Genomic DNA, 19,181 nt, shown 5'->3' on the forward strand with positions numbered 1-19,181 from the left:
AATTTGTGGTCTGTATATTTTATCATTTCATTTTGTTTACCATCAACACCACAGGCCTTTTTGGGGTTGGAGGATTTGTGTTTTATCCTGGAGCTCATCCGATGTAATTGGAGAATCCAGTGGGTTCTGGTCGTCTTTAATAGTTGATTCTAAGGTTTGTAAATTATTATGTTTTTCATCTTGGTTCTTTGTTATAGTTATGTTATATAACCAAAAGGTTGGAGAAGAGAACTATTTTTGTTGTTTGTTTGTTTTGTGTTTTCCAATTTTCCCAGAAATTAATTGATTCTATGGATCAACTGTTTTCTGTCATGCTGTTCCTTCTTGTTTTAGTGTTTCACCTTGGTGAAGGTTTTATGGTTCTCGGTGTTTTTGGTTGGATAGATTTCTCATTTTCTTTCTGAGGTTTTTACGTTCTTCATCAAACCATTTCTCATTGTTCTTATTTGTCTTAGGTTTTCTGCCAGAATTTAAATGTGATAATTTAGCTGGATAGGTCAATGCTCTCTCCTCTGACAGCAACACAGTCTCTCTCCTCTCTCTCCTCTCTCTCCTCTCTCTCCTCTGACAGCAACACAGTCTCTCTCCTCTCTCTCCTCTCTCTCCTCTCTCTCCTCTCTCTTTCTCTCTCCTCTGACAGCAACACAGTCTCTCTCCTCTCTCTCCTCTCTCTCCTCTCTCTCCTCTCTCTCCTCTCTCTCCTCTGACAGCAACACAGTCTCTCTCCTCTCTCTCCTCTCTCTCCTCTCTCTCCTCTGACAGCAACACAGTCTCTCTCCTCTCTCTCCTCTGACAGCAACACAGTCTCTCTCCTCTCTCTCTCCTCTCTCTCCTCTGACAGCAACACAGTCTCTCTCCTCTCTCTCCTCTCTCTCCTCTCTCTCCTCTGACAGTAACACAGTCTCTCTCCTCTCTCTCCTCTCTCTCCTCTGACAGCAACACAGTCTCTCTCCTCTCTCTCCTCTCTCTTCTCTCTCTCCTCTCTCTTTCTCTCTCCTCTGACAGCAACACAGTCTCTCTCCTCTCTCTCCTCTCTCTCCTCTCTCTCCTCTCTCTCCTCTCAGTAACACAGTCTCTCTCCTCTCTCTCCTCTCTCTCCTCTCTCTCCTCTCTCTCTCCTCTGACAGCAACACAGTCTCTCTCCTCTCTCTCCTCTCTCTCCTCTCTCTCTCCTCTGACAGCAACACAGTCTCTCTCCTCTCTCTCCTCTCTCTCCTCTCTCTCCTCTGACAGTAACACAGTCTCTCTCCTCTCTCTCCTCTCTCTCCTCTGACAGCAACACAGTCTCTCTCCTCTCTCTCCTCTCTCTCCTCTCTCTTTCTCTCTCCTCTGACAGCAACACAGTCTCTCTCCTCTCTCTCCTCTCTCTCCTCTCTCTCCTCTCTCTCCTCTGACAGCAACACAGTCTCTCTCCTCTCTCTCCTCTCTCTCCTCTCTCTCCTCTCTCTCCTCTCTCTCCTCTGACAGCAACACAGTCTCTCTCTCTCTCTCCTCTCTCTCCTCTCTCTCTCCTCTCTCTCCTCTCTCTCCTCTCTCTCCTCTCTCTCCTCTGACAGCAACACAGTCTCTCTCCTCTCTCTCCTCTCTCTCTCCTCTCTCTCCTCTGACAGCAACACAGTCTCCCTCCTCTCTCTCCTCTCTCTCCTCTCTCTCCTCTGACAGCAACACAGTCTCTCTCCTCTCTCTCTTTCTCTCTCCCCTCGGACAGAACATAGGCTCCAGTGTTTAATCTAGTACCTCTTCAGATGTCAGGAAGACAAAAGTTATCTGTCACACCGATCAATCAGGCACGTGCGTGCGTGCGTGCGTGCGTGCGTGTGTGCGTGCGTGTGTGTGTGTGTGTGTGTGAGTGAGTGAGTGAGCATTTTTCTGCCTGTTCTAGAGGGGTCAAGGGACCAGAGGGCCTGGGTTAGAGGGACGAATGGACCAGAGGCCCTGGGTTAGAGGGTTGAAGGGACCAGAGGCCCTGGGTTAGAGGGTTGAAGGGACCAGAGGCCCTGGGTTAGAGGGACGAAGGGACCAGAGGCCCTGGGTTAGAGGGACGAAGGGACCAGAGGCCCTGGGTTAGAGGGTTGAAGGGACCAGAGGCCCTGGGTTAGAGGGACGAAGGGACCAGAGGCCCTGGGTTAGAGGCACGAAGGGACCAGAGGCCCTGGGCTCCACAGTGTGCAGGTCGCAAATCTTACTCCATTTAGAAAATATGAACTAGAGTCGATGTCCAAGAAATGTAATTAACAAAAAAATCTAATAAATATAAAAAAAATTGCATGTGGAAGATGGTAGGGCTGCGTCTCAATCTGTAGGTGGAAGATGGTAGGGCTGCGTCTCAATCTGCGGGGGAAGATGGTAGGGCTGCGTCTCAATCTGCGGGGGAAGATGGTAGGGCTGCGTCTCAATCTGGAAGGAAGAAGGTAGGGCTGCGTCTCAATCTGCTGTGGAAGATGGTAGGGCTGCGTCTCAATCTGGAAGGAAGAAGGTAGGGCTGCGTCTCAATCTGGAAGGAAGAAGGTAGGGCTGCGTCTCAATCTGCGGGGGAAGAAGGTAGGGCTGCGTCTCAATCTGCTGTGGAAGATGGTAGGGCTACGTCTCAATCTGCTGTGGAAGATGGTAGGGCTACGTCTCAATCTGTAGGTGGAAGATGGTAGGGCTGCGTCTCAATCTGCTGTGGAAGATGGTAGGGCTACGTCTCAATCTGCGGGGGAAGATGGTAGGGCTACGTCTCAATCTGCGGGGGAAGATGGTAGGGCTGCGTCTCAATCTGCTGTGGAAGATGGTAGGGCTGCGTCTCAATCTGCTGTGGAAGATGGTAGGGCTACGTCTCAATCTGCGGGGGAAGATGGTAGGGCTGCGTCTCAATCTGCTGTGGAAGATGGTAGGGCTGCGTCTCAATCTGCTGTGGAAGATGGTAGGGCTGCGTCTCAATCTGCTGTGGAAGATGGTAGGGCTGCGTCTCAATCTGCGGGGGAAGATGGTAGGGCTGCGTCTCAATCTGGAAGGAAGAAGGTAGGGCTGCGTCTCAATCTGCTGTGGAAGATGGTAGGGCTGCGTCTCAATCTGGAAGGAAGAAGGTAGGGCTGCGTCTCAATCTGCGGAGGAAGATGGTAGGGCTGTGTCTCAATCTGTAGGGGGAAGATGGTAGGGCTGCGTCTCAATCTGCGGGGGAAGATGGTAGGGCTGCGTCTCAATCTGGAAGGAAGAAGGTAGGGCTGCGTCTCAATCTGCTGTGGAAGATGGTAGGGCTGCGTCTCAATCTGTAGGTGGAAGATGGTAGGGCTGCGTCTCAATCTGTGGGTGGAAGATGGTAGGGCTGCATCTCAATCTGTAGGTGGAAGATGGTAGGGCTGCGTCTCAATCTGCGGAGGAAGATGGTAGGGCTGTGTCTCAATCTGTAGGGGGAAGATGGTAGGGCTGCGTCTCAATCTGCGGGGGAAGATGGTAGGGCTGCGTCTCAATCTGCGGAGGAAGATGGTAGGGCTGCGTCTCAATCTGCGGAGGAAGAAGGTAGGGCTGCGTCTCAATCTGCGGGGGAAGATGGTAGGGCTGCGTTTCAATCTGTAGGGGGAAGATGGTAGGGCTGCGTCTCAATCTGCGGAGGAAGATGGTAGGGCTGCGTCTCAATCTGCAGTGGAAGATGGAAGAGCTACAGCTGTGTTTGTCAGACCATGAGACATCCCGAAAATTAGATTCTTCACGAAAACGTCTACAGAGTCTGAACGGTTATAAACTAATGTGACCCCTCTATGTAAAGATGAGACTCTCACGACCCCCGCCAGCGTCACGGGACTCGTTTGAAGTCGACACCGCCGATCTGCCAACTTCTGTCTGTAGAGTCCCAACAGATTGAACTACACACTATGTCCCTGCCATCTGTTTAGAGATGAATATGCTACTCAATGCGTTTCTGTCATGATAATAGCAGTAAGGCCACATTGTAAATCAAACAAATGATCCTTGCTATGGCCATCTCAATACAGTTCCATACGTCAGTAGAAACACAGCCTCCGTCCCTTAGACCTTTACTCCTGTCAGACAATATTAACTGACTGGCAGTCAGGGGGGGAAGAGGAGACGGAGGGGAAGGGGAGGAAGGGAGACAGAGGAGACAGGGGGGGGAAGGGGAGGAAGGGAGTCAGAGGAGACAGGGGGGGGAAGGGGAGGAAGGGAGACAGAGGAGACAGGGGGGGGAAGGGGAGACGGGGGGGAAGGGGAGCAAGGGAGACAGAGGAGACAGGGGAGGGAAGGGAGACAGAGGAGACAGGGGAGGGAAGGGAGACAGAGGAGACAGGGGAGGGAGAGGGAGACAGAGGAGACAGGGGAGGGAAGGGAGACAGATGAGACAGGGGGGGGGAAGGGAGACAGAGGAGACAGGGGGGGAAGGGAGACAGAGGAGACAGGGGAGGGAAGGGAGACAGAGGAGACAGGGGAGGGAAGGGAGACAGGGGAGGGAAGGGAGACAGAGGAGACAGGGGAGGGAAGGGAGACAGAGGAGACAGGGGGGGGGAGGGAGGCAGAGGAGACAGGGGAGGGAAGGGAGACAGAGGAGACAGGGGAGGGAAGGGAGACAGAGGAGACAGGGGAGACAGAGGAGACAGGGGAGGGAAGGGAGACAGAGAAGACAGGGGAGACAGGGGAGACAGGGGAGACAGTGAAGACAGGGGAGACAGTGAAGACAGGGGAGACAGGGGAGACAGTGAAGACAGGGGAGACAGTGAAGACGGGGAAGACAGGGGAGACAGGGGAGACAGTGAAGACAGGGAAGACAGTGAAGACAGTGAAGACGGGGAAGACAGGGGAGACAGGGGAGACAGGGAAGACAGTGAAGACAGGGAAGACAGGGAAGACAGTGAAGACAGGGGAGCCAGGGGAGACAGTGAAGACGGGGGAGACAGGGGAGACAGTGAAGACAGGGGAGACAGTGAAGACAGTGAAGACAGGGGAGACAGTGAAGACAGTGAAGACAGTGAAGACAGTGAAGACAGGGGAGACAGTGGAGACAGTGAAGACAGGGGAGACAGTGAAGACAGGGGAGACAGGGGAGACAGTGAAGACAGGAGAGACAGTGAAGACAGGGGAGACAGTGGAGACAATGAAGACAGGGGAGACAGGGAAGACAGGGGAGACAGTGAAGACAGGGGAGACAGTGAAGACAGGGGAGACAGTGAAGACAGGGGAGACAGTGAAGACAGGGGAGACAGGGGAGACAGTGAGGACAGGGGAGACAGGGGAGACAGGGGAGACAGTGAAGAGAGGGAAGACAGTGGAGACAGTGAAGACAGGGGAGACAGGGGAGACAGTGAAGACAGGGGAGACAGAGAAGAGGGGGGAGACAGGGAAGACAGGGAAGACAGGGAAGACAGGGGAGACAGGGGAGACAGTGAAGAGAGGGAAGACAGGGGAGACAGTGAAGACAGGGGAGACAGTGAAGCCAGTGAAGACAGGGGAGACAGGGGAGACAGTGAAGACAGGGGAGACAGTGAATACAGTGGAGACAGTGGAGACAGGGGAGACAGGGGAGACAGTGAAGACAGGGGAGACAGGGGAGACAGTGAAGACAGGGGAGACAGTGAAGACAGGGGAGACAGGGGAGACAGTGAAGACAGTGAAGACAGGGAAGACAGTGAAGACAGTGAAGACAGGGGAGACAGGGGAGACAGTGAAGACAGTGAAGACAGTGAAGACAGGGGAGACAGGGGAGACAGTGAAGACAGGGGAGACAGGGGAGACAGTGAAGACAGGGGAGACAGTGAAGACAGTGAAGACAGGGGAGACAGGGGAGACAGTGGAGACAGTGAAGACAGGGGAGACAGTGAAGACAGGGGAGACAGTGAAGACAGGGGAGACAGTGAAGACAGGGGAGACAGTGAAGACAGGGGAGACAGTGAAGACAGTGAAGACAGGGGAGACAGTGGAGACAGTGAAGACAGTGGAGACAGTGAAGACAGGGGAGACAGGTAAGAGGGGGGACACTGGGCCCAGTTCCTAACTGATGGATGTTGTCTTGTGTCCCCCATCCAGGTCCCGCTGGGCCCAGTTCCAGCACGACTGTCAGCCCTCAGAGCACTTTGCCAGCGGCTGCAAACAGGACAACTATGCAGCATGCCTCCTGTCCTACACTGGCCTCATGGGTAAGGACTAACACACTGTTAGGGTAAGAACTAATACACTGGCCTCATGGGTAAGGACTAACACACTGGCCTCATGGGTAAGGACTAACACACTGTTAGGGTAAGAACTAATACACTGGCCTCATGGGTAAGGACTAACACACTGGCCTCATGGGTAAGGACTAACACACTGTTAGGGTAAGAACTAATACACTGGCCTCATGGGTAAGGACTAACACACTGGCCTCATGGGTAAGGACTAACACACTGGCCTCATGGGTAAGGACTAACACACTGTTAGGGTAAGAACTAATACACTGGCCTCATGGGTAAGGACTAACACACTGGCCTCATGGGTAAGGACTAACACACTGTTAGGGTAAGAACTAATACACTGGCCTCATGGGTAAGGACTAACACACTGGCCTCATGGGTAAGAACTAACACACTGTTAGGGTAAGAACTAATACACTGGCCTCATGGGTAAGGACTAACACACTGGCCTCATGGGTAAGGACTAACACACTGGCCTCATGGGTAAGAACTAACACACTGTTAGGGTAAGAACTAATACACTGGCCTCATGGGTAAGGACTAACACACTGGCCTCATGGGTAAGGACTAGCACACTGTTAGGGTAAGAACTAATACACTGGCCTCATGGGTAAGGACTAACACACTGGCCTCATGGGTAAGGACTAACACACTGGCCTCATGGGTAAGGACTAACACACTGGCCTCATGGGTAAGGACTAACACACTGGCCTCATGGGTAAGGACTAACACACTGGCCTCATGGGTAAGGACTAACACACTGGCCTCATGGGTAAGGACTAACACACTGGCCTCATGGGTAAGGACTAACACACTGGCCTCATGGGTAAGGACTAACACACTGGCCTCATGGGTAAGGACTAACACACTGTTAGGGTAAGAACTAACACACTGGCCTCATGGGTAAGGACTAACACACTGGCCTCATGGGTAAGGACTAACACACTGGCCTCATGGGTAAGGACCAACAATGTGATTTTCTGGATTTTTGTTTTAGATTCCGTCTCTCACAGTTGAAGTGTACCTAAGATAAAAATGACAGACCTCCACATGCTTTGTAAGTAGGAAAACCTGCAAAATGGGGCAGTGTATCAAATACTTGTTCTCCCCACTGTGTATTCATTTTCACAAAGTCTGCTGCCTCAGTTTGTATGACGGCAATTTGCATATACTCCAGAATGTTATGAAGAGTGATCAGATGAATTGCAATTAATTGCAAAGTCCCTCTTTGCCATGCAAATGAACTGAAACCCCCAAAAACATTTCCACTGCATTTCAGCCCTGCCACAAAATGACCAACTGACATCATGTCAGTGATTCTCTTGTTAACACAGGTCTGAGTGGTGATGAGGACAAGGCTGGAGATCACTCTGTCATGCTGATTGAGTTCGAATAACAGACTGGAAGCTTCAAAAGGAGGGTGGTGCTTGGAAACATTGTTCTTCCTCTGTCAACCATGGTTACCTGCAAGGAAACACGTGCCGTCATCATTGCTTTGCACAAAAAAGGCTTCACAGGCAAGGATATTGCTGCCAGTAAGATTGCACCTAAATCAACCATTTATCGGATCATCAAGAACTTCAAGGAGAGCGGTTCAATTGTTGTGAAGAAGGCTTCAGGGCGCCCAAGAAAGTTCAGCAAGCACCAGGACTGTCTCCTAAAGTTGATTCAGCTGCGGGATCGGGGAACCACCAGTACAGAGCTTGCTCAGGAATGGCAGGAGGCAGGTGTGAGTGCATCTGCACGCACAGTGAGGCGAAGACTTTTGGAGGATGGCCTGTTGTCAAGAAGGGCAGCAAAGAAGTAACTTCTCTCCAGGAAAACATCAGGGACAGACTGATATTCTGCAAAAGGTACAGGGATTGGACTGCTGAGGACTGGGGTAAAGTCATTTTCTCTGATGAATCCCCTTCCCGATTGTTTGGGGCATCCGGAAAAAAGCTTGTCCGGAGAAGACAAGGTGAGCGCTACCATCAGTCCTGTGTCATGCCAACAGTAAAGCATCCTGAGACCATTCATGTGTGGGGTTGCTCCTCAGCCAGGGGAGTGGGCTCACTCACGATGTTGCCTAAGAACACAGCCATGAATAAAGAACGGTACCAACACATCCTCCGAGAGCAACTTCTCCCGACCACCCAGGAACAGTTTGGTGACGAACACGGCCTTTTCCAGCATGATGGAGCACCTTGCCATAAGGCAAAAGTGATAAAAAAGTGGCTCGGGGAATAAAACATTGATATTTTGGGTGCATGGCCAGGTAACTCCCCAGACCTTAATCCCATTGAGAACTTGTGGTCAATCCTCAAGAGGCGGGTGGACAAACAAAAACCCACAAATTCTGACAAACTCCAAGCATTGATTATGCAAGAATGGGCTGAATGGGCTGAATTGATTCATTGATGCAAGAATCAGTCAGGATGTGGCCCAGAAGTTAATTGACTGCATGCCAGGGTGGATTGCAGAGGTCTTGAAAAAGAAGGGTCAACACTGCAAATATTGACTCTGCATCAACTTCATGTAATAGTCAACAAAAGCCTTTGACACTTATGAAATGCTTGTAATTATACTTCAGTATTCCATAGCAACATCTGACAAAAATATCTAAAGACACTGAAGCAGCAAACTTTGTGGAAATTAAAATTTGTGTCATTCTCAAAACTTTTGGCCACGACTGTACACAAAACACAGTCAACTACAACAAACACATTATAAAAATCCTCTGTCAACCACAACAGTTGTTAACTACCCATATTGACTGATCTGTTATTAGCTTGTTAACTAGCCATATTGACTGATCTGTTGTTAGCTTGTTAACTAGCCATATTGACTGATCTGTTGTTAGCTTGTTAACTAACCTTATTGACTGATCTGTTGTTAGCTTGTTAACTAGCCATATTGACTGATCTATTATTAGCTTGTTAACTAGCCATATTGACTGATCTGTTATTAGCTTGTTAACTAGCCATATTGACTGATCTGTTATTAGCTTGTTAACTAACCATATTGACTGATCTGTTATTAGCTTGTTAACTAGCCTTATTGACTGATCTGTTATTAGCTTGTTAACTAACCATATTGACTGATTTGTTGTTAGCTTGTTAACTAGCCATATTGACTGATCTGTTGTTAGCTTGTTAACTAGCCATATTGACTGATTTGTTGTTAGCTTGTTAACTAGCCATATTGACTGATCTATTATTAGCTTGTTAACTAGCCATATTGACTGATCTGTTATTAGCTTGTTAACTAGCCATATTGACTGATCTGTTGTTAGCTTGTTAACTAGCCATATTGACTGATCTATTATTAGCTTGTTAACTAGCCATATTGACTGATCTGTTATTAGCTTGTTAACTAGCCATATTGACTGATCTGTTATTAGCTTGTTAACTAGCCATATTGACTGATCTGTTATTAGCTTGTTAACTAGCCATATTGACTGATCTGTTGTTAGCTTGTTAACTAGCCATATTGACTGATCTGTTATTAGCTTGTTAACTAGCCATATTGACTGATATGTTATTAGCTTGTTAACTAGCCATATTGATGTGATCTGTTATTAGCTTGTTAACTAGCCTTATTGACTGATCTGTTATTAGCTTGTTAACTAACCATATTGACTGATCTGTTATTAGCTTGTTAACTAGCCATATTGACTGATCTGTTGTTAGCTTGTTAACTAGCCAAATTGACTGATCTGTTATTAGCTTGTTAACTAGCCATATTGACTGATCTGTTATTAGCTTGTTAACTAGCCATATTGACGTGATGTCATTAGCTTGTTAACTATCCATATTGACTGATCTGTTATTAGCTTGTTAACTAGCCTTATTGACTGATCTGTTATTAGCTTGTTAACCTCTAACGAGTCACAACCCCGGATCCGGGATCCCCCCCATCAAAAAAGCTGACTAGCATAGCCTAGCCTAAAGCCACAGGGATATCAAATAATCAAATGTTCATGAAATCACAAGTCCAAGACACCAAATGAAAGATACAGATCTTGTGAATCCAGAAATCATTTCCGATTTTTTTAATGTTTTACAGGGAAGACACAATATGTAAATCTATTAGCTAACCACGATAGCAAAAGACACAACTTTTTTTTCTCCACCATTTTTTTCCTGCATGGGCAGCTATCACAATTTCGACTAAATAAAGATATATATAGCCACTAACCAAGAAACAACTTCATAAGATGACAGTCTGATAACATATTTATGGTATAGCATATGTTTTTTTAGAAAAATGTGCATTTTTCAGGTATAAATCACAGTTCTACATTGCAGCTGCAATCTGAAATAGCGTTGGAAGCAGCCGGAATAATTACAGAGACCGACGTCAATTACCAAAATACTCATCCTAAAACATTTCTGAAAAATACACAGCATACAGCAAATGAAAGCCCAACATCTTGTGAATCCAGCCATCATTTCTGATTTTTTAAATGTTTTACAGGGAAGACACAATATGTAAATCTATTAGCTAACCACGTTAGCAAAAGACACCACTTTTTTTACTCCACCAGTTTTTTACTCCATCAGCAGCTATCACTAATTCGACTAAATAAAGATATATATAGCCACTAACCAAGAAACAACTTCATAAGATGACAGTCTGATAACATATTTATGGTATAGCATATGTTTTTTTAGAAAAATGTGCATTTTTCAGGTATAAATCACAGTTCTACATTGCAGCTGCAATCTGAAATAGCGTTGGAAGCAGCCGGAATAATTACAGAGACCGACGTCAATTACCAAAATACTCATCCTAAAACATTTCTGAAAAATACACAGCATACAGCAAATGAAAGCCCAACATCTTGTGAATCCAGCCATCATTTCTGATTTTTTAAATGTTTTACAGGGAAGACACAATATGTAAATCTATTAGCTAACCACGTTAGCAAAAGACACCACTTTTTTTACTCCACCAGTTTTTTACTCCATCAGCAGCTATCACTAATTCGACTAAATAAAGATATATATAGCCACTAACCAAGAAACAACTTCATAAGATGACAGTCTGATAACATATTTATGGTATAGCATATGTTTTTTTAGAAAAATTTGCATTTTTCAGGTATAAATCATAGTTTACCATTGCAGCCACTATCACAAAACTCACCCAAAGCGACTAGAATAACTACAGAGAGCAACGTGTATTACCTAATTACTCATCTTAAAACATTTCTGAAAAATACACAGCGTACAGCAAATGAAAGCCCAACATCTTGTGAATCCAGACAATATTTCAGATTTTCTAAGTGTTTTACAGCGAAAACACAATATATCGTTATATTAGCATACCACATGAGCTAACATCACCCCAGCATTGATTCAAGGCAAAAAGCGCGATAACGTTATCACCACCAAAATATATAAATTTTTTCACTAACCTTCTCAGAATTCTTCAGATGACAGTCCTGTAACATCATATTACACAATGCATATAGAGTTTGTTCGAAAATGTGCATATTTAGCATCACAAATCGTGGTTATGCAATGTAATCTGTCAAAACATGGCATGCATTCTGCCCGGCGCCATCTTGGAAAGGCACCTAAGTTTACGATTATTTATCGATTAGATTGACTAAAAAAAATACAGGTTGGACAGCTAATGAAAGATGCATTAGTTATTAATGCAACCGCTGAGTTAGATTTTTAAAATTAACGTTACTAGACATACAGTGTGCGTTGCAGCCAGACTAGTGCCGCAACAATGGCCGAAAAATGCGTTTACATTTTTCCACATAAATACGGAATAAAATCATAAATAGCTCTTACTTTTGGACGAGCTTCCATCAGAATCTTGGGCAAGGTGTCCTTTTGTCCAAAAGAATCGTTGCTTTGTTGTAAAACGTCCACTTCAACTTCGGAACTAGCAGCTAACATTAGCTACGTGGCACACACATGTCCAAATCCTCAAACGCAATACTACGAAAATTCCGAAAATAGCAATATACTCGCATAAACTGATATAAATCGGTTTCAAATAACTTCGTTATGATGTTTCTAACACCTATACCGAATGAAATTACAGACGGACATATCTAAGGCCGATAACTGAGCGTTTCAAAATGCTATCCTGGGGTCTTGCGTTGCGTAATGGCGGAAGTCGAAAAGAGAGCGCACCTCGTTCCTTGCCCTTTTATAAGCTCTGAGAAATACGTAGAAACACCATTCCACTTCTCATTGGTTACTGACATCCAGGGGAAGGCGGGTGCAGTTCATTTCAATCCATAGGGCACACACAGAGCTTTAAACTGATCCGAGATCAGAGCCTAGTTTTCAGACCTTCGCATGTCCTGTCATGATTTTCGCTGTAGAAAGAGTTCTGGTTCACCCACAGACATAATTCAAACGGTTTTAGAAACTAGAGATTGTTTTCTATCCAATAGTACTAATAATATGCATATTGTACGAGCAAGAATTGAGTACGAGGCAGTTTAATTTGGAGACGCAAAATGTCGAAGTTGAAACAGCACCCCCTGTAGTGACAAGAAATTAACTAACCATATTGACTGATCTGTTATTAGCTTGTTAACTAGCCATATTGACTGATCTGTTGTTAGCTTGTTAACTAGCCATATTGACTGATCTGTTATTAGCTTGTTAACTAGCCATATTGACTGATCTGTTATTAGCTTGTCAACTAGCCATATTGACATGATCTGTTATTAGCTTGTTAACTAGCCATATTGACGTGATCTGTTATTAGCTTGTTAACTAGCCATATTGACTGATCTGTTATTAGCTTGTTAACTTCTTGAGAATACAGGGGGTGCTATTTTCCCATTAGCATAATTTGCTCTACAGATTAAACTGCCTCTTATTCAATTATTGCTCTTACTATATGCATATAAATAATACCATTGGAAAGAAAACAATCTCTAGTTTCTAAAACCGTTTCAATTTTGTCTCTGAGTGATACACAAGTCATTTGACAGCACTTTCCCTGACCAAGAAGTAGAATGCAAGAAGTCTATGCTCGCCTCAACGCTCTGCCTATATATGGTCATGACCCCTATGACCAGAAACACACTTCATTCGCCTTCCTCTGGGTGTCAAGAGGACGTCAGAGGAGAAATTCTTTGTTTATCTGGTACTGACGTGAAATAAGACCTATTTCTTTGGCGTGACTGACAACTTCCGGTTTTCTGATTCGCACGAGTTGGAGCTGCGATTGTGTACTGTTTTGCTGGCGTTATGGATGAAAACTATCTCCGTGTCGAATTTTGTTTGATACATGTGACCATATCATCGTAATGTATGTTTTTTCAATATAGTTTAATCAGATTATTTGAATTTTTTCGGGAGTTTTGTGGTGTTCCGTTGTCTGATTTTATTTACGTTTGAGAGATCCGTGCCACTCGACCAGTACCTGTGCTAAATGGAGTGGGAAAGGAACAATTCTGAACGGAACCAACGACTCATCTTGACAAAGGACACTTTGATCAACATTCTGATGAAAGATCAGCCATAGTAAGACCCAATTTACGATGTTATATCATATCTGTTGTGCATGTGAACTGGCCGTGGGCGCCTAGCCGAATCTGCCTGGTATAGCTATGCTAATTTAGCGCTACATTTTGTTTTCGTTATAAAACATTTAATAAATCTGAAATATTGTTTGGATTCACCAGATGTTGGGCTTTCAATATCTGTACGCTGTGTATTTTTCTGAAATGTTTTAAGATGAGTAATTCGTTATATGACGTTGGTCTCTGTAATTGTTCTGGCTGGGTCAGCACTATTTCAGATTGCAGCTGCAATGTAGAACTGTGATTTATACCTGAAAAATGCACATTTTTCCCAAAAAAAACTATGCTATACCATAAATATGTTATCAGACTGTCATCTTATGAAGTTGTTTCTTGGTTAGTGGCTATATATATTTTTATTTAGTCGAATTAGTGATAGCTACTGACGCAGGAAAAACTGTTGGGAGTAAAAAAATTGTGTCCTTTGCTAACGTGGTTAGCTAATAGATTTACATATTGTGTCTTCCCTGTAAAACATTTTAAAAATCTGAAATGGTGGCTTTATTCACAAGACCTGTATCTTTCATCTGGTGTCTTGGACTTGTGATTTAATGATATTTAGATGCTACAAGTTACTTGTGACGCTATGCTAGCTATGCTACTCAGTGGGGGGGGGGGGGGGGGGGTGCTACCGGATCAGGGTTGGTGACTCGTGAGAAGTTAACTAGCCATATTGCCGTGATCTGTTAGTAGCTAGCTAGCCAATTTGACGTGGTACATCAATCAATGTAGCCTCGTTCTCTGTCAGTAGCAATCGTAATTAAACACTCTTAAAAACAATGTTGAAAAGGGGATGTTGTTTAACTTCACTAGGTAGACCTACATTAGTTCTACTTACCACAATGTTTAGCCAACTGTACCAAGTTTCTACCGGTAGCTAGCAAAGTAAACATTATCAGCTAACAGTACAATGGCAAATGTGCCCTTCTGCTGCTTGACAGGCAGAGCCCACAAATGATAGGAAATGAACCTGAACCACTCATACCTGTCAGGTGTAGTTTACTATAATTGTATATCACTCAAATATCCAATTAATGGTGGCCAATATTGAGAGATATTGTGAGGCTGCTCTAAGTATCTGAAAATACAGGATCAATTGATGTTTACTGATCATGAAAAGCATGCAGTTACTTCCTGTATAACTCTGATAGATCTAATTGTTTTGCATGGAATAATTGGAAATTGCTCTTCAAAAGGTGATGATATTACAACCAAATGCACCTTAGGCAGCCATTACAGCTGGGAGTCTCTCTGGTTAAGTCTCTAAGAGATTTCTACACCTGGATTGTGTAACATTTACCCATTTATTATTTTCAAAGTTCTTCAAGTTCTGTCAAATTGATTGTTGATCATTGCTAGACAACCATTTTCAGGTCCTGCCATAGTCTTTCAAGTAGATGTAAGTTAAAACTGTAACTCGGCCAACCAGGAACATTCACTGTCTTCTTGGTAAGAAACTCCAGTGTAGATTTGGCCTTGTGTTTAAGGTTACTGTCTTGCTAAAAGGTGAATTAATCTCCTAGTGTCTGGTGGAAAGCAGACTGAACCAGGTTTTCCTCTAAGATTTTGCCTGTGCTTAGCTCCATTCCCTTTCTCTTTTATCCTGAAAAACTTCTCAGTCCTTAACGATGAAAAGCATGCCCATAACATGATGCAGCCACCGCTATGCTTAAAAATATGCAGAGTGGTACTCAGTAATGTGTTGTATTGGATTTGATTGGGAATATTTGTATAGTTTTTTGCTGTTTTGTTCGTTTTTCTTTTTTGTTCGTTATAGTGCGTTATTGCAAACAGGATGCATGTTTTGGAATATTTGTCACGTTCGTCGTATACATAATGAGCGGACCAAGGCGCAGCGTGAGTAGAGTTCCACATATTTATAAAAGTGAACCTTCAAAAAACAACAAAGAATAAACGAACGTGAAGTTCATAGCACACATAGCACTAAACCAAAACGAAACATCCCACAAACGCAGGTGGGAAAAGGACCACACTAAGTATGATCCCCAATTAGAGGCAACGACCATCAGCTGCCTCCAATTGGGAACCATACTCACACACCAACATAGAAATATTAGACTAGATCACCCCCTAGTCACGCTCTGACCTATTGCACCATAGAGAACCCCAAGGGCTCTCTGTGGTCAGGGCGTGACAATATTTGTATTCGGTACAGGTTTCCATATTTTCACTCTGTCATTTAGGTTAGTATTGTGGAGTAACTACAATGTTGTTGGTACATCCTCAGTTCTCTCCTCTCACAGCCATTAAACTCTAACACTACAATTCCTGAGGTTTAAATATATAGGGTACTGTACACACTACAATTCCTGAGGTTTAAATATATAGAGTACTGTACACACTACAATTACTGAGGTTTAAATATATAGAGGACTGCACATACTACAATTACTGAGGTTTATATATATAGAGTACTGTACACACTATAATTACTGAGGTTTAAATATATAGAGTACTGTACACACTACAATTACTGAGGTTTAAATATATATAGTACTGTACACACTACAATTACTTAGGTTTAAATATATAGAGTACTGTACACACTACAATTACTGAGGTTTATATATATAGGGTACTGTACACACTACAATTACTGAGGTTTAAATATATATAGTACTGCACACACTACAATTACTGAGGTTTAAATATATATAGTACTGTACTCTACAATTACTGAGGTTTATATATATAGAGTACTGTACACACTACAATTACTGAGGTTTAAATATATAGAGTACTGTACACACTACAATTACTTAGGTTTAAATATATAGAGTACTGTACACACTACAATTACTGAGGTTTAAATATATAGAGTACTGTACACTACAATTACTGAGGTTTATATATATATAGAGTACTGTACACACTACAATTACTGAGGTTTAAATATATAGAGTACTGTACACACTACAATTACTGAGGTTTATATATATAGAGTACTGTACACACTACAATTACTGAGGTTTATATATATATAGAGTACTGTACACACTATAATTGCTGAGGTTTAAATATATGCTCTACTGGACACGTTAATGAGGAAGTGAATGAACTGAGAGAGAAAACACGCAGGGCATTCTACGCGATTAAAAAACTAATTCACATTGAAATACCTATTAAAATGTGGCTGAAACTAATTGAATGTGTCATTGAACCAATTGGTCTTTATAGCAGCGAGGTGTGGGGTCCACTTGCAAAACAAGATTTCACCCAATGGGACAAACACCCCGTTGAAACACTGCATGCAGAGTTCTGTAAGATTCTCCTACATGTCCAGAGGAAAACTACAAACAATGCATGCAGGGCAGAATTAGGCCAATATCCACTAATAATACAACTCAAAAAATAGCAATTAAGTTTTGGAAACATCTAAAATACAGTGACCCCCTCTCATATCACTACCAAGCCCTGCAATGCCAAGAGCTGAGCAAAGAAAAGAGTCCCCTCATCCAGCTGGTCCTGGGGCTGAGTTCACAAACCTGTTCTACTAACACACTGAAGCCTCAGGACCAGAACATCCAATCAATCAGGATAAACCAAATTACAACACAGTCAAAACAAAACTACATTACCTATTGGGAAACACAAGCACAAACACAAAGCAAAATGCAGTGCTATCTGGCCCTAAATTGACCGTACACCGTGGCTAAATATTTGATCAAAACCTTGACAACGTACAGGCTCAGTGAGCACAGCCTTGCCATTGAGAAGGGTAGACACAGGAAAACCTGGCTCCCTGTAGAGGAAAGGCTGTGCAACCACTGCACAACAGCAGAACCTGAGACAGAGCTGCATTTCCTGACAAAATGTACAACATATAAAATAATTAAAGAGTGTAATTTCCCCAAATGTTAAACCCTTATTCAAGGTTTCAAAGACCTCTCTGATGAGGATAGGCTACCCGTCCTGTTGGGGGAGGACGCAGAGAGCTGTGGGTTGGCAGCGCACTACATTGCTGCCTGCCATAAGTTGAGGGACAGTGTCTGACAGACCAATCAACCTGCACATGTACTCTACTGTATGCTTATTGTTATTGTTGAATGTATGGTTATTTTGACACTTGGTTATTGTTGCTACTAATTGTCCCGTTGACAATATTTACTATTATTATTTTAATTATGTAAATATTGTAAATGAATCACTTAATCTCCAAGGTACGCTTTGGCAATATGTACATTGTTAAGTCATGCCAATAAAGCACATTGAATTGAAAGAGAGAGGGAGAGGGAGAGAGACATACCAATTAGTATCTGGCTAAAAATACTTGAATCAGTTATAGAGCCTATAGGGAGGAGGTCAGAGACCTGGCCGGGTGGTGCCAGAATAACAACCTATCCCTCAACGTAACCAAGACTTAGAAGATGATTGTGGACTACAGGAAAAAGTGGACCGAGCACGCCCCCATTCTCATCGACGGGGCTGTAGTGGAGCAGGTTGAGAGCTTCAAGTTCCTTGGTGTCCACATCAACAACAAAGTAGAATGGTCCAAACACACCAAGACAGTTGTGAAGAGGGCACAACAAAGCCTATTCCCCCTCAGGAAACTAAAAAGATTTGGCATGGGTCCTGAGATCCTCAAAAGGTTCTACAGCTGCAACATCTAGAGCATCCTGACTGGTTGCATCACTGCCTGGTACGGCAATTGCTCGGCCTCTGACCGCAAGGCACTTCAGAGGGTAGTGCGTACGGCCCAGTACATCACTGGGGCTAAGCTGCCTGCCATACAGGACCTCTACACCAGGCGGTGTCAGAGGAAAACCCTAAAAATTGTCAAAGACCCCAGCCACCCCAGTCATAGACTGTTCTCTCTAGTACTGCATGGCAAGCGGTACCGGAGTGCCAAGTCTAGGACAAAAAGGCTTCTCAACAGTTTTTACCCCCAAGGCATAAGACTCCTGAACAGGTAATCAAATGGCTACCCGGACTATTTGCATTGTGCCCCCCCCCCCCCTTTTACGCTGATGCTACTCTCTGTTTATCATATAAGCATAGTCACTAACTATACATTCATGTACATACTACCTCAATTGGGCTGACCAACCAGTGCTCCCGCACATTGGCTAACCGGGCTATCTGCATTGTGTCCCACCACCCACCAACCCCTCTTACGCTACTGCTACTCTCTGTTCATCATATATGCATAGTCACTTTAACCATATCTACATGTACATACTACCTCAATCAGCTTGACTAACCGGTGTCTGTATGTAGCCTCGCTACTTTTATAGCCTCGCTACTGTGTATAGCCTTTCTTTTTACTTTTTATTTCTTTACTTACCTATTTTTCACCTAATACCTTTTTTGCACTATTGGTTAGAGCCTGTAAGTAAGCATTTCACGGTAAGGTCTACACCTGTTGTATTCGGCGCACGTGACAAATAAACTTTGATTAGATTTTTTGGGGGGGCTTACATCTCTTACACTGAGATGCAGTGCCTTAGACAACTGCG

At 44.1% G+C, this 19,181-nt stretch overlaps 1 protein-coding gene across 1 annotated transcript in view; it reads left to right on the forward strand.

Moving 5' to 3' along the window:
• The window catches only part of gfra4a (GDNF family receptor alpha 4a), a 432,301-nt gene that overhangs the window by 329,285 nt on the left and 83,835 nt on the right, over positions 1-19,181 (forward strand). The window contains exon 6 of the mRNA XM_071382381.1: positions 6,016-6,125. Coding sequence (XP_071238482.1) covers positions 6,016-6,125 — 110 coding nt within the window. The remainder of the gene's footprint in view (positions 1-6,015; positions 6,126-19,181) is intronic.

This window comes from Salvelinus alpinus, chromosome 34, assembly GCF_045679555.1.
Source record: "Salvelinus alpinus chromosome 34, SLU_Salpinus.1, whole genome shotgun sequence".
NCBI classification, from domain to species: Eukaryota; Metazoa; Chordata; class Actinopteri; order Salmoniformes; family Salmonidae; genus Salvelinus; species Salvelinus alpinus.